The following is a 15,981-nucleotide window of genomic DNA, read 5'->3' as shown; positions in this document are numbered from 1 at the left end:
AAAAAAAAAAAACATCATCCTGAAAACTAGAGAGACACATTGATGAGGGGATCAGATCCAATGTTATTGAATTTGAGGGAAAGGACGTAATTGTTTTCAACCAGTATTGGATTAAATCTCACAAAAAGAAATACATGAGAGAGCATCTGATTTCATTGTCCCCAGTAAAACAGATGCAAAAAGGAAGCAGAGATGAAAAAAGGTAGGAAGTAAATTATACTTGCAAAGTTGAAATAATAATAAGGGAGTATTTACATTGCCAGTGACAAAACAGGTATAAAGTACATACACAAAGAGTTCATCCTTGGGGTCTATATCAAAGGAAATTGCACTCTGCTGATAAATACACATGCTTTCTGGAATGATTATAGCTCTCTATCAGTGCCTGCCTGCAGTCTTCAGGCTTTATTGTCCCCATTGTCTTTTCCAGAAGTCTTTGTGGGAGTTGACCTACATGAAAAGCTCCTTGCTAGAACAGGGCACATTCCCATGTTTTGTTTGCTGTGCCAATAACTTGTGTGGCACACAGTTGCAGGATCTATACCTTTAAAAGTTATGGGGAAAAAATGGAAGAACTGCTGTTTAATTTAGGAATCGAACCCAGGGCACTCTCAACTGATCTGCATTTGGGCTGCCATCCTCTCCCCCATTCCTAGCTATGCCTTTCTGCCGTGACTTTTGCACCAACAGTAGTTTTTGTGAGCAGTATAGTCCAAGCAGATGCTTATCAGGGTTAGGATCAATTTCCAGCATAAAGGAAGCCAACTTAAGTTGGCAGCACCGTGGTCCTACCTCTCCAGTGCCCTGCCTTATGGCCACACTCTTGTTCAACCAATTGTGCCAGGAGCCAGTTGAAAGAGTTAGACTGGCAGAAAGTCACTCCTGGTGTGTTGGTTTAATGGGCAGCTTGTTGTGGTGGCTAACTATGGGGTCAGGTCCCACTAACAGCACTGGGGAGGACACGGGAGTGGGCAGATGAGGGGGAGAGCTGGAACAAGACTGGCATAGGTTGGCTTGCGCAGCTGTACAATGATGCTCATGGGCTCCGTTTTATCTGAACACAGCAAAAGTTAGACCTTTTAGAGAGAGACTTTACAATGTATATAAAAATACAGATCTGAAACCAACTTACATGTTCTTGAGCCAATACTGTTTTCATTCATGAGCTCTTGATTTTAAAGGAGTGGGTAGCTTAAACCAGGATGGTCATAATGGTTACTACCACCAATTCTTCCTCCAGAAGATGGTGCTTTTTTGGCAGACAAATGTATCCCGCATGGAGCAGTTGCTGAATCCCCACGTTTTGCAGTGTGAGAAATAAAACTAGTGCTGTAAATTTGAGAAGTGAAGAATCTGCTTCGTGTTCTGCTCAACCACCCTCTTCCCTGGCAGAGAAGGGGAGTCTGCTGGAGAGCTGCAATTCCTTCAGGTGTCTGAGCTCAGCCAGATTGGTTGCAAGCCAGCAGCCGCACCTACCTGCTGCTGGGAGAGGTGTTTGTCAGCTGTTATACATACAGGGTAAATTTCTCACCCACATTTCGACACTTCTGAGGACTCTTGTATGTCCTCACAGTAGCACTCACTTTGCCATATGACTGCTTCCTTCGAACTAGGCCAGCTCAAGTGAGATGGACAGTACCTCTTGCAGCATTTAATCTATATACAGCAATTAGACTTGCACTAGAGAGTAATTGGATTACCAGAGTGTTTGAATTAGTTGATGAGATAAATCACCCTATCCCACAGCATTAATAGGATGAAGTCCAGCACTGCTGAAGTTTTGCTGTGTGATCTCAGCTTGTGCTCCAAACATTACTTGGGTTTCGATGCCCATATGTAAACAGAATCAGGATGGGTGATTAACTTTTACTAACAAAGCAATGAAAATGAGATTTTACAACAGTGATGTTCACATTTTCTGGACCACGCACCATGGTTCTATAAATCATTGCAGTGGCTTCCCAGATTGCCGACCAAAATCGTATTGGTTTGGGGTGGAGTGGAGTGGGGAATTAGTCTATTTTGCCATTTGTAAATGCTCTTCCCTATAAAACTATTTAACATTTTCTCATGGGAAATAAACATAATAATTAAAATGTTTGATGTCGCAGTCTTTTTTTGTGTGTGTTGTAGGCATTTTTTTTAAACCTAAAAACAGGATGCTGCATTTTTTTCCATGACAGCCAACCAGCCTGGATGAGAATGTTATTCCATTTTTGAACAGAACTTTCTAACTTCTGTTTAAGATTTTTTGTTTTGTTTTGTTTTGTTTTTTTTTTTCATTTAAAACAGCTTGTATGTCGCAAAGGCTACTCTGTGAGCATCTTTGTGACTTGACTGAGGATATTGCTTGTTCTGAGCACTCTCTCCCAACTCAAAACATCTACAAAAACAGATGATTGTATCTTTGGTTGACCTAATCACCCTAGTTAGTGAGAAAGAGGTGCCTTTAAATATTAAATGTCTAAACTAGGATGAATCGAGTTTCACTCTGGAAGCACCTTTTCCTATTAACTGTAAAGGAAGCCTCATGGAGTCTGGCTCAGCTGTAGACATTGGATCAAGTGATTCCCACCTTCCGTGGCTGAAGTTGTGCGAGAATGTTTTCAGAGGGTGTCCATGAAAACCCAGGCCACTTCTCCTGCAGAGTCAGAGGAAACAATATTTCTCAGGGTTTCTTAGAAGTCTTTTTCTACATTTTTCACAAGCATCAACAAGTATGAGAATAAACCTATTCTTAACTGTGCTTTTTCTTTAGTGTTGGAAAGGAAGATTTCGACAAGACAAAGCAGAGAGGAGCTGATAAGAAGGGGAGTGCTGAAGGAAATGCCCGAGCAAGGTGATAACACGTTACCTAGAAATTAGCTCCTAAATGCTAAAAATGGATGCTAAAACCCCTATTGCATTGTTTCTGTGTAGTATAAATAGGTATAAGGAGAAGCTGAAAAGTGTGAAATGTAATTTGAGCCAGCTGAATAATTAAAGTTGGAGTCAAGAGATACACGTTCTATAACTGCTTCTGCCGGGATACGCCGTCTGAGTTCTGGCCATATCCTCGAGACTTTTGATGCTCCCTGTAAACAGAGATATTTCACATATCAAAAATACCAGTGCTGGGATCATGTAGATCCCATCACTATCGCACAGACCATATTCACAAATGGCACAAACAGAAGTCTGTGAGGAAGACACCACTTGTTTCAAAACAATTTGAGGTTAATAACAGATAACCAGGGTTTGTGCTTGGAAAAGCATGAGTAAACTATGGTCAATACCTGTGTGCTAGGTCTGATTATGTTTCTGAAATGCTCCTAGTGGTATTCTTTCTAATATTCTTGAGCTTCTATAAATCTAGATGCAATTAAAATACAATTGATTGAAATAATTATCAGTAGCTTAAAATTGAAGCATTCATCATTTTACCAAGAATTCCATGAACTCCATTTTTTCCAAAAACAGGTTTCACCTAGAAATTATATTACTCTGTCTCAGCTGAAGAATCGTGCACTCTGATATTTGGAAGTAAAGGGTTTGTTTGTTGACACGTGACATCACTTGTATTTACAGTGTTTGTCTAATTACTAGACTATGATGTCCAGCATAGCTGGCTTCTTAACTTGTCTCTGCTACTGTCTTTGACTTAAAACAAGAAATGTAAGCTCTCCATACCTCTATTTGTCCATCTGCGAATGTGTATATTTTTTGCTACATGCTTTCTGGGCAGCTATGTGACTTTGCTGACTGATGGTTGCAAATTGCATTTAGAGTTTTGGGACACTTAATGAAATGCGTTACTTGGTCATTAGTGTCCTCAACCTGCTATTCCACTCTTAAAAGGGGATGGCACTTTGTGTCCCTTACAGAGACTGTACAGTCCTCTTGGCTCAGAACAAAGTGAGAGAAGGATGTAATGGTGAACAAATTTCACCCCTTCCTCCCCTCTTAAGAAGGCCATCAGTCCAGTCTGTGCTGCCTTCATCATATTGTGCTTCATGTGTGATGAAAATGATAATCTTTAAGGAGCAGTTTGAAGGAATATAGGTTTGGTTTGAAGGAATCTCTAAAAACAGAGATATAGGATAAATTATAGGTTGAATCTCTAAAAACAGATATAGGACAGGTAGCAGTTGGGCAATGAAGCAAGTTGGAAGGAATAACTACAGAGATGAAATCTAGATGAAGAAATGACATGCAGTATTGAAATGTAAGAGGTAAGAAATGTGAAGAAGTGACAGTTTCACAAGGGATGAAGAAGGAGGAGGTGGAAAACGGGAGGGGCATAGATGAGATGTTTGCAGAATGTGAAAAAAGTGGAAGTGTTACAAGTGGAGGCAGAAAGGTCGGAGTGGATTTATGAACATCTGGAAGGAAAAAGCTGATGCTGAATGTTGCTGTCAGGTAAGAAGGAAGCCATGTGCAAATAGCAGCTATAGTAAATGAGACAAGGTTAAGAAGGCAGAACTTAGTTTTTACACACTGTTTGTACACATAAAGTTAGTGTTTTGTGAAAATGAAACCATCAGCGTAACCCACTGAGCAGCCTAAGGGGGTAAAAGAAAATCTACGTAATTGTATTGAAACAAGGGAACTGCCAAAATCCAAGTCTGACAGCATACAGCAGTGAAGAAGAGGAGAAGAAGAACCATGCATGATTAATGAAGAAACAACAGGAGGAACCAAAAGAGATGCCAGGTAAAGTTGCATAATTTTTGAATGGATGGCAAGAGCACCTTATAGGAGGAAAGCAATCATCTCTGTGAACTGCAGGTGAGGTGCGAGCAACATAAAGATAACAAATCTGAGAAACAAACAGAGAAGAAAATCAGCAACATTTTTAAAATGCATGGAATAGTGAACAGCAATCAGGGAATAGAGAAAGCTATGAGCCAGCAAGAGTATGTAGCATTTTTCAGGAATACAGATACAAATAAGGACAAGAATTTTTTTTTTTTTTTTTTTTTCATGAGGAAAAAGAAGACATAGCTGGGGTAGTCCAGGTAAGTGAGTAAAATATCATCAGAGCTGGGAAAGAATTGGGCTTGCAAAATTTAATAGCAGTATGTGATATGATACAGGAGGACCTTACCTTGGCTCTTAAGATTGGATGTTTACTTATTAATAATAAAGTCACATTCATTAGCTGGGTACACACATTCTGAGAATTCCTGCCTGATTTACCTACTGGGATGCACCATAGTAGTCCTACAACTCTACCCAATATCTGTCCAGATTTGGGACCTATGGAAACACAGTGCAGCTACACTGTGCTACACGCACACGTTTCTTAGCTGTGTAAACCATGATGTGGGGAGGAAGAGTATGGGATGCTGATGTGTAGTGAGTTCATACCCCAAGACGGAATCATGATGACAGACCTGGAAAGTAGGCCTGCTCCAGAAGAGGTACCCACCCAAAGTGGCTGACAGCCTACAGAGGTCCTTAGTTTTCAGAGCATATTTATAGCCTGTTTTACATTTCAGTAAATCTTTCTGCTTTGCTTCCATGGAAACTTGAAAGTAGAGAGATGTTGTGTGTTGTCAGTGGGTGCTAAGCAAGTAGTTAATTTAGACAATGGCTTTTTAATTTTCATTTCAGATGGTGATGTAACAGTAAATTTTGAAACTTCAAATGGACACACCGTAGCCATTGGTGAAGACACCATACAAGAAGAAAACATAGTAAAAGCCAGTGGAGATAATGGTACTTCATCAGAGAAAGCTTCTGCATTGGAAGGAAAAAAAGAAGATCAAAAAGGTAAATGAAAACATTTATCGCAAACTTGTTTTTCACCTGCTTAAAATATTAACATGTTATTCCATTAACACTAACATGCTGTGAGTTCTGTTCTGCAACAAGGATGCCAGCAGAACCTGCCGAGAAGATAGACATGTGAAACATCAGTATTTCATCGCTGGTAGGCATGCTTTTTACTGTGGATATAGTAAGGTAATAAAGAGAAGCATGGTCTGAGCATGACAATACACACAGAGATGTTTGTTTTCTTAATTCCCTGTGAGCATTTCCTTGAAGCTGAGGGCAAGCTCTGGTTTTGGGTTTTCCTTTTGTGAAAGAAGACACTAAGTGCATATGCATCACCTTGCAATATCATTGCAGATGTGGCTTGTGGCGTAAATGTTCAAATGTGTTTAAGCTACTTGAAAACTATGTGTCATTTTGAAAATAACTTCAGCAGCTCATTTCAAGTGGTTTTGATTACATCCTAAACACTTGGAATACAAGTTCTTCAGAAATAGTCAAGGAAATATCTTGCTACAGCAAAATGAACCTAGGTCATTTATGGAAAATGTACTTTATGACCCTAGGATTTTTTTATAAATAAAATGCACATAATACTGATAATATTTATTAGGCACTAAATCCCAAGGTCCATATTAATTTTGTATTCAGACTCACCTTGGTAAAGGAGCTTGACTGAATAAAGAAAAGGTAAACACTAAGGTGGAATCACATGGGTTTTGACTGCTTATAAACTTCTTTCTCTAGCATCTTGAATACTGGACCACTTCTTCTAACCCAAAAAAAAAAAAAAAAAAAAAAAAGCATTTGTAAACGCTGTTCCGTTTATTGGATTTTTCTACAGGAAAGAGCAAGGATACAAAAGACCGAGAACTTCATGGCTGGCTGTTAGACTGAGCAGTCTTTCCAATGTTTTCTAGTAACCTCTACCTAGTGATGAATGAGCCTCTGGAGGTTGAGAGGGCCAGTTCAGCTAACAACAATTTGAATTCTTCTCTGAACTATGTAAATCACTTAACTATGTAAAAAGTGGCTGGATATCCAAGGAGAACTGCCTTTCTTATGAGATTTCTAGTACTTCCTGTCTCCCAACAAGCCAGAAATACATGATTAGCTTTTTTCATGACATTTAAATGCATCTATCTTTTGATGCCAACTAGAACCAGATGTGTATTGGGTCAGGAAAAAAGAGTTGCAAAAGCCATGGAAAAGTCCTTTAAAATGGTTCAGGTTAACTTTGGGGTTAGATCAGATCACTTATTATTTTATGCATCCCTAAATACAGCCTTCTGGAACTGTCAGGTTTTGGAAGTTTTCCTAAGGTGCTTTTTTTTTTTTTTTGGAAATACACATTTCTAAAATCCCATTTCTGAAATCCCATCTAGCTGACTCTGCAGAATGTAGAACTCTAATGAAAAGGGGAAAGTTCAGTATCTGTTTCAAACACATTATTACACTCTGCACACCCTATATATTGCACTAACCTTAAAGAAATTTGAAATGATTGCTGTACAGGAGTAGGCTCGGTGCCAAAGAATATATAACTATCGCTCCAGTCCCTTCATACTACATTAAGCAAGAAGGTGAGCCAGTCTGTTAACTCAGTGCAAGAGTAAGGACCACAGAGTAATCTCACCTAGCAGATTAATCCTCAGTGCTTTTTTATAGCAGGTGCCATATGCATGCATTGCACCTACAGCCACTGACAGAGTGAGAAATGAACTGCTAATGGGTTTATATTTATTTGATTATATATTAATATTTATCTGCCACCTCACAGAGCATCAAAACCAGAGCTGCAGCAGGACTGCAGGAATACCTAGGGTGGTATATTCTGCTCAGACCATAAAGCATGCTCCTGTTTCACATCACAGTCCTCTGTCAGAAGAACTGAGATAGGTGGAATGAATACTGTCCAGGCTGCCACAAAAAATGGGTTCTTGTTCATCTGTACAGAGGCTGATGTTAGGCTTTTTAGAGTCATGAACTCTTGTGTGTAAATCTTAAAGGAAGTTATATACACTTTGCATGTTTATAAGACCTGAAGACAGGATTAATTCCTGCTGTTTAGTAGCTCGCTGTGCTGCAGTTCAAACTCCTGCCAAATCAAAATGTTCCTAAAAATGCATCTTAGCCCCTGAAAGCTATGAGGTTATTTTAAAACTCTTCTATGAAATTGTGGTGGTCTTTATTTGCTCTCCAGTTCAAGTGGGTCTTGACAATGAACTTCCAATATAAATATGATAACTGCTGACACTGAAAGTTCAAAGAGGGTGACATGCATGGTGATCAAGTGATGAGAGCTGGCACAATGCTTGAAAGAACTGGGAATATGTTAGGGGTTAAATTAAGTTACAGAAAAAAAGCTGTTTCAGCATGAGCCACAGAAACGCAGTGTCAACAGGGCAAATGATAGGCCCAGCCATACAGCCCAGAAACAAATTAAGCACAAGGGTATAAAGAAAAAGCTTGAAAACTGCTCACTGTGCTGCCAGACAGCTCTACAAACCTTGCCCCCCTCTGCTGCTTGTCAGCTTGCAGGTGCCTTTCATATTTGGGGGGAAAAATCCCTTTGGAAATTTCATAGTGTAACTATTACTGTTTGTAGTAATGATATGTCAGTCATCTGAGTGGGATGTTTAAAAGGAAATTTCTCCTTTATGGCAGGATAATAAGAAGCTGGTGACAGTTTTACAAAAACAGGTAATTGAGTGATAAAACTTTGCAGAGGAGAAACCAGAGCCTGGATCTTTTTTTCTAGATCATTTGTTCACATTACACATGCACCAGCTCAAATTCTGATTTTTATCTTTTTTTCTGATTTGACTAAAAGTGCCTACCATCTTTTGTCTTTTGCAGAAAACACAAAGTTAAACTGTAGCCATTCTCTGTGAGCACCCTGGAAGGGATGCAGAGCAGCAAGTGGACAGGCAGTGTGCCAAAGTACCTGCAGGCTGTCTGGCCAGCAGTCTGGACCATGCTGTCGTTCCAGGGCTCCTGACCTATGGCACTTGTCTTATAGTAGACCCTACAGACCCCAGCGCTCCAGGTTCACAGTGGGGTATGAGCATCGCATATGGGATCCAAGGAGGCTTCCTGCCTCCTGTCCCCTACAATAGTGGTAGAGAAGAGCAAAAGCAACATCAGTAGAATAGATGTCAAAACTGTAGCTGTTGTAGGTACAGGGACATAGTATGATGATACAGCATGCTTGCTGCACATTTTAAAATCCCCTGGTACTGTGTCAGAGCTCCTTCTTATCCTCCCAGGATGTCTCTGGCATTCAGAAATACCAGAGAACACTGAGTTTGTATCTGAGTTCTGTTTATATTATTTTTAAATTTATTTTTTTTAATCATGGGAAGCTAAATATCTTTCCGTGATTCTGGTAGATAATTTCACATTTCATTTTTACCTTGGGGTTGAAGAAGTGAAAGGTTCAGTAACCATTTGTAAGATATGGCCTGGAAAAAAGTAAGCAGAAGTTTCATTTTGCATACCATCAGTCAGGTCTGTGTGATAAAACTCTGATAAATAACTGCACTGCAGGAAGCCAGAGCTCTTTTGTGGGTGCTGTGGGTGTTGTGGGAGACATGAAGCATAAGCTTCTGAAATGTTCCTATACCGTTTATAGCAGACCTGAGATCCTCTTAGGTTTTCTCACGTGTTTCAGTGAAGGAAACAATTTGTCGTCCTGTTTCCAAATGAATTCATAGGATCCATGTGTATAATGCCTTTCCCCCACCTGATAACTGACCTTGAGAGCTGGCAAACGTTCAGGTCAGAGTATGTTGGGTTCAGAGGTCCTTTCCCATACGCTTTATCAGCTGTCGCTTAACTCTGCCTTTAAATTTAATCTTTTGTTTTTCTGATGGATAAACGGAAAAGGAAAAAGGGAATCATAAGCTCTGGTCTTTTGAGTATGCATACTTGCTGACCAACACTCCAGTTTGTGTACAAGAGATTGTTCTTCAAACTCAAATTTTCTAGGTTCCTTTTCTCAGAGGTCTTTGCTTTATTTCGTCTTCCAGGGTCTTATACAGAAGTCTTTCAACAGACCAGTTTTGCAAACCATTCCCTGTGAGAGACAAGGCAGACTGTTCTCCCTCTTCTGTGTCTTGTTGGCTTCCTACAACCCCAAGCTTTGTATATCATCTATGAGCACAATACATAAAAGTTGTGTTGTTTTTTTTTGCCTGGCTCGCGAGAATCTTCTTGTAGGTCTCAGTCCATCTGAGTTATTTGCTGGCTAAAAACAGTTCTTCTAAGAATAGTATATCTTCTATTCATCACCTGAACTATGTAAATGAGGCTGAATCCAAGTCTTCTTAAAAGGAAAGCTGCTCTAGGTAAAGCTCTGTTTGGTCAGAGACTGTTCACCAAGTCAGCCAGGCTATCCCATGCCAGCAGACTGATGTGAGAGGTGCAGGCTTTCACCCACGTATGTTTAGTGGCAGAGGAAAGCTCCTAATTCGTAAAGCTGCCATTTTTTATAATTTTTTTTTCATTTATAGAAAAGATATCCTAACATGGCTTCAGGATTAGGAGGTAGACAGGATTTTAGAAGAGTAACCATTGAATTGTTAGAAAATATCTATACAAAAAGCATAAGGGAACATAGAAACCAGTATGCCTATTCACTTTACAAGTCTTCTGTAGAATAAGAAAATAATAAAATATGCAGCTAACAGTGAAGATGTTTCAGATATTCTGTCTTGACTTAATAGTTTACTTCTTACAATGCAGTTGGGCAGTTAGCAGTGTAAAATGATAGTCAGTGGGTTTGGGTTGTTGTTTTTTTTTGTGTGTTTCCTTTTTTATCTTGGAACCAATGTGAAATATTTGAACATGGTTACTTTAGGTCAGATGTTACACCTGGCCCTTTCTTCCTTCTCCTTCTGATTTCTACTCTATCTTTGTTAGAAGGCCTCATGCACAGGGTGCTGCTGACATTGTACAGTAAGCAAGATCTGGAAGCCTGCATATGTACAGATCTGCTCATCTGTCTTCAGGAAGGATGAATTCAAAACTCGAATGAATGCAGATAGGGCTGCTAAGAGCGTCATGAGACAGCTGTTCTTGTTCAACCTAGCAAAACAGAGCCTTAGTCTGAGTGCATTCAATGAATGTGACAAGTTGGTATACAGCCAGGAGAGAGCATGGCTGAAGGACAATGCTGGCACAAGTAGAAAGGAATAAACAGTGGCTTGAAATACGTTTAGACTGGAAATTAAGGGAAACTTTCTAACAATTAAAATGGGTGTTTTCTCAAACAATTTTAGTAGCAATAGCATGGACAAAAAATGGAGCTGTTTAAATCTGAAGTTTATGAAAGCATCTGAATGAGTTGACCACCTGCGTCAGCACAGTCAGTGAGTCCAAAAATGAGACAAAAGACACCTTGTGTTGTCTGTCGTCCCACGTTTCTGAATGACAACTTCCTGGGTTTTGATTAATCACAACACAGGTCTCTGCATAGACTGGAAAGGAAACTCTCAGTTCTCAAAACATACTGAGTTTCTCTTTACAGGGATTTATTCTGCAAAAGGCAACAAATCATACATTATTTCCAACTTCGATTTTATGTAGTGTTACTCCACTGAGTTATGCTCATCTTCCAGGAGAAGGGTGCTTTGCAGTCGATATAGATTATATGCTTGCACTGCAGCAGTATTGGTTCTCTGTGAGCTATCTTCATATCACTGCTCTATCTGTAAGAACAAAAGCATCAGTACTGTATGACAAAATCCTGGGGTAAAACAGCTTGGACCTTCAATTCCTTAGAAATCCACAAAAGTAAAGAAAACATACATGTATTATACAACCCGGTTGTGTATGTTTTCTGAGACTACATTAAAGACTGACACAGTTCGTCAAAACCACCATTTGGTCCACAGTTTACAAACGGTGTCACGTTTAGCTTCCAATATAAGTCATTTGATTTTCCAGTGAATACGGCATGTTGGAATCTCTGAAAATCTTTGAAACTTGAAAGATTTCTACAAGAGCTGCTGTACACTGAGTGTTTTGTAATCCTGGCCATTGTTTAGGTGTTTATATGAGAAAACAGCATTCTTAAAAGCCTGGTCTCAACCACAGTTTCTGGGAACAAAAAAATCTGATCTCAAAGTGAGCTTTCTTGAAAATCTGGTCTTTGGAAAATTTGTTCCAAGTATAAACATATTATTGATCCAAATGCTTAATGAGATATTAACATTTGCTTTACTTTCCTATTAAAAATAATTTATGGGGACATTGCTTTTACAGCAGATGTCTTGATGAAGGCAGAAGTGAATAAAAGATACTCCTATCTGATGGTCATTTGGAGACCTTTTGTTAAAAGTCCAGTTTGTGATGAACAGATCTGTAAATTAAGAAAAGAAACAGCAATAAAAATGCATCACAGCTGGTACTGAGATACCTTGGGGATGGGCTTGAACAAATAGATGAACTGAGCTGATTCAGCCAGCTCCTTGATTTGGCAGTCACAACTGAGATGAGAAAGAACAGGCTTGAAGACCAAGGACCCATATTCAAGCAGAGTCATGCTAGGGAGGTACAATTACAACATAATTTTATCTTGAGCCATTTACAGACATCAGACCGTTCCTGTTGCTGTTCAAGAGCATGCCAGTGTTTCATTATTAGCTGTTTGTACTACTGCAGTACTCACACATAGACCAGAAATTTATTTTATGGTGGCTTACATAAATACAGAAAAACACAGAAATGTTCCAATGGACTTGCAGTAAAAGATAGTGGTGTCCTCTCTTTTTTTCAGTGACACGCTGAAAAACAAGAGGAGACTACACCAGGAAAACAAGAACAATGCCAGCAGCTTAAAAATTGACAGCTTTGGCATCATAATAGAGTGTAATGTAGGAGATGACAGTTGATAGGTATATTTGTGAATGTTGACAAGGAGAGCCTTCCGAACCTGAGAGCAGCAGAGGAAAATCAATGAAATATTGTCTACTTCAACACACAGCTTGTTGGCAGCAAAAGCTAGTGTAATGGCCTAGTCAGGTGGGAACTGGGAATCAGTGTCTCAAGAGTAAGTGAGAAACAACAGTTTGGGCAGGATCAGACTGACGCTGAGGGCCTTTGGGCTTGTACCTGATGAGATAAAAAGTGAAGCTAACAAAGTTAGTAAAGACAAAGATAATATGGCAATACGACATGGTAAAAGCAATGGGAAGAGCAATTCTCTTCACCATGGCTTTCCTTGTGGATACAAGATGACTCACTAGTCAAGACCAAGAAAAGGGCATATACGTAATCAAGGTGCAGTCAAGATTCAAAGGGAGCTGTAACTATCTGAGCAAATAAGGTTCTACTGTGCAAAAAGAGTCTGCCAGACTTTGTTATGATGTACATAACAGTATAGAAAGAACTGTCCTAGATAAAGAGATGATATTCCAGTGATGGTGAGGTATTTCAGTTAAAATCAATATTATATAAATTACCAGTTTTAATTACAACTTAAGTCTGCAAGCAGAGACTTTGATTTGAATGAACTGTTCTAATTTTGTTTTTCATTTATACATTTTAGTTATTTTTCTACAGAACTGAAAACTGTTGGTTGGGTGTCATTAAGATATTCTTACTTGCAACTAAGTAAAGATTTAGCCTTGTATTTTGTACTTTTTTTGCTAATACATAAGATAAATTCTGTGACACATTATTTAATCACTTATATAGTTGAATGTTAATTGACCAAGATTCTAAATAATTGCACTGCATTTCCTTAGAATATGGTGAGTGGAGTATTTCTTTTTAATAGGTTATTATTTTCTCTTAAAGATTTTTTGTATGAATATGACTGGAAGCAGAACATAGTGGCAATGTATAAATACACAAATTTACAGTTGTTTCTTGGTAGTAAATAAAGTTTTAACATGCTGGACCCATAAGGAAAAGGTATATCAAGGAACGGTTTACACATAAAATTATTTCTGATCATCATGCCCTTCAAAATTTTACCTTCTCTTGCTATGTTACTATAATGGAACTAAAATTTTAAAATGTCCTGCTTTTTCAGAATTAAATCAGGTTTTCAACTTTGAATGAAGTTAAGTAGAGTTTCACAAGGAGATGCTGTTTGCTATAAAAGAGGAAAGCAAAATGTAACAAACATGTTTTTTTCTTCTTCCAAAGTCTTTCTCTGGTCCAGAAGAAAGAGGTAGGAAAACAAAGAGGTCATACAAGGATCTGTGCTCGAAAGAATCTGCTTGCTAACTGTAAAACAATGGTTCTTGTACAACATTAGCAAAAACATATTAGTCTATCATGTGATTATATGGGCTGGAAATAAAGGAGGAAGATGCTGGACTGTTAGTCTTAATTCCTTTGGTTGTTAAAGAGACACATGTGCATGTTGCTCTTAGTATCTGCAGGTGATGCATTAGGTTCATATTAACAAGCCTTAAACTAGAGTTTGAAAAGGCTTTGTTTCTCAGATAAAGAATGTCGTCATTGTCCAACACAATTTTTATTTTTCATTTACTAATCTTAAAATGAAAAGATGCTGCTTATCTCTTGGGAATCTTTCACAGAAGAAGGAAAAGGGTGAGGAATGGACAGAAGATCCAGGAACGGCCACTTAATGTGTGTAAGAGTAAGGCTTTTGTAGGAACATACTTCAAGAAGTGAATTGGTTTCCTCTTTAGTGATTAAAAAAAAAAAAGAGAGAGAGAGAGATTGTTGGAAGTAATTTTGATATGTGCTTGGCTTCTTTGTTCCCTGACCATTATAATTTATACTAACATGCATGTAAAGCCCATATGATTTTGATTTTATGCTCTTGGTTTTATAACATCCTTTTTCCAAAAGGCTTGGAAAGGCTATCTTGAGCCCAAATGGGCACAGAGTTGGTGTGATGGAATAAATAAAGATTCCCATCTGACTACCAGCTACAGTCTAACAACTGTAGAGATTATATTGCAAAATGTTGTGCTGACTCTAAATGGCTCATCTACATTAGTGCTAGGAATGCAGTTCCAAAGTGAATTTGCAGATCATCCCTGCTTACTATTCTTTGGTTTGCAGAGCACACAAACCAGCTTCCCTTTGAATGAAACTAAAACAAAAGCTGCATTCAGGAACTGGTGGTGCTCCCACCACATCTGGGCATGCGGTCTACAGAACTAGGCTGAAGCTAGTCCAACATAAAATCTCATGAAGTACACACTTGGGGTTATAGGGTCCTCAGTGTTACCAGTTTTCACCCTGCAGAGCCATTCCTACTGGACTACACGATGTAGATAAAGTCGGGATTTTCCTGGGCTAAGTAACTGATGATTCTTAAAACTGCAGTCTGGTGACAGTACTCGGAGTACGCAGGAGAGAAGAGCATTCCCATGGCAAATGACATCCTATTTTAATTTAGCTTCATCTCTTTCTGAAGAGTAGAAATACCCTGGGGAAGATACCCAAAATAAATTTGCTGTTTCTCTGAGCAAGCACTCTGCAGCTTAGGAGAATGGGTTCCTGCAGGGGATAGTTTCAGCTGCATAGCCATATTTGAACCTGTGGCTGAGGGAATGGCCCTGTTAACATTCAGATTCACATGAATCTGGGTTTTATAGTCTGTTGATCTCAAGAGGACTGGAAAGAATCTAAGGGAATTTGTGAGAGGAGTAAATGGTACATGTATTTCCCATGCTTTGTTTGCAGGCAGCAGTCTAGTTGGGGATGTTGAGAGTTAAGGAGGGATCTTGGAGATCTAGAATAGGCGAGAATAAGAGAAGAGCCAGGCAAAAGTCTTCAACGAGAGGGACTTGAGTGGAGACAGATGGCAATTTTTTTTTTCTGAAGTAATACTTCAGAAGATGAAGAAGTCTGTACTGATTCCCAAGAGCTCAAGCAGCAAAAAGTAGTCATTGTCAAGCTTGCTATTAAATGTATGTGGCATATGTTTGTGTCAGTTGGCTTCTATTCACTTTCTTATCCATAGAGAGCACTACTGATCACTGCCCAGAAATACCGGCATCCCATGCTCCACCACTACCCAAGTCTAAGCCTAAATCTAAAAAAGCTCCGCTACCACCAAAAAATGCTATTGCTGCTTCAACCACCACCAGCCATAAGAGTAATGAAGCATCTCATGCTAAAAAAAAGGGAAAGGCTCCTGCTAAGCAGCCTCCTCTCCCACCTCCAAAGCCAACAAGTCACAGTGCAAATCGGGAAGCTGGTGAGTACTGCACAGGCCGTGCCTGTTGCAGT

General features: G+C 39.1%; 1 protein-coding gene across 4 annotated transcripts in view; it reads left to right on the top strand.

Moving 5' to 3' along the window:
• The window catches only part of PHACTR2 (phosphatase and actin regulator 2), a 136,425-nt gene that overhangs the window by 91,763 nt on the left and 28,681 nt on the right, over positions 1-15,981 (top strand). For 3 of the 4 annotated variants that reach the window (XM_027454416.3, XM_013106831.5, XM_038176250.2), the window contains exons 3-5: positions 2,759-2,839; positions 5,596-5,754; positions 15,713-15,949. In XM_027454416.3, coding sequence (XP_027310217.2) covers positions 2,759-2,839; positions 5,596-5,754; positions 15,713-15,949 — 477 coding nt within the window. The remainder of the gene's footprint in view (positions 1-2,758; positions 2,840-5,595; positions 5,755-15,712; positions 15,950-15,981) is intronic. The other variant, XM_072035957.1, reaches the window with a different exon arrangement.

The sequence above is a fragment of the Anas platyrhynchos genome, chromosome 3 (genome assembly GCF_047663525.1).
Source record: "Anas platyrhynchos isolate ZD024472 breed Pekin duck chromosome 3, IASCAAS_PekinDuck_T2T, whole genome shotgun sequence".
Classification (NCBI taxonomy): domain Eukaryota; kingdom Metazoa; phylum Chordata; class Aves; order Anseriformes; family Anatidae; genus Anas; species Anas platyrhynchos.
Note: the sequence above shows the minus strand (reverse complement) of the source record. Positions and strands in the feature narration are given on the sequence as shown.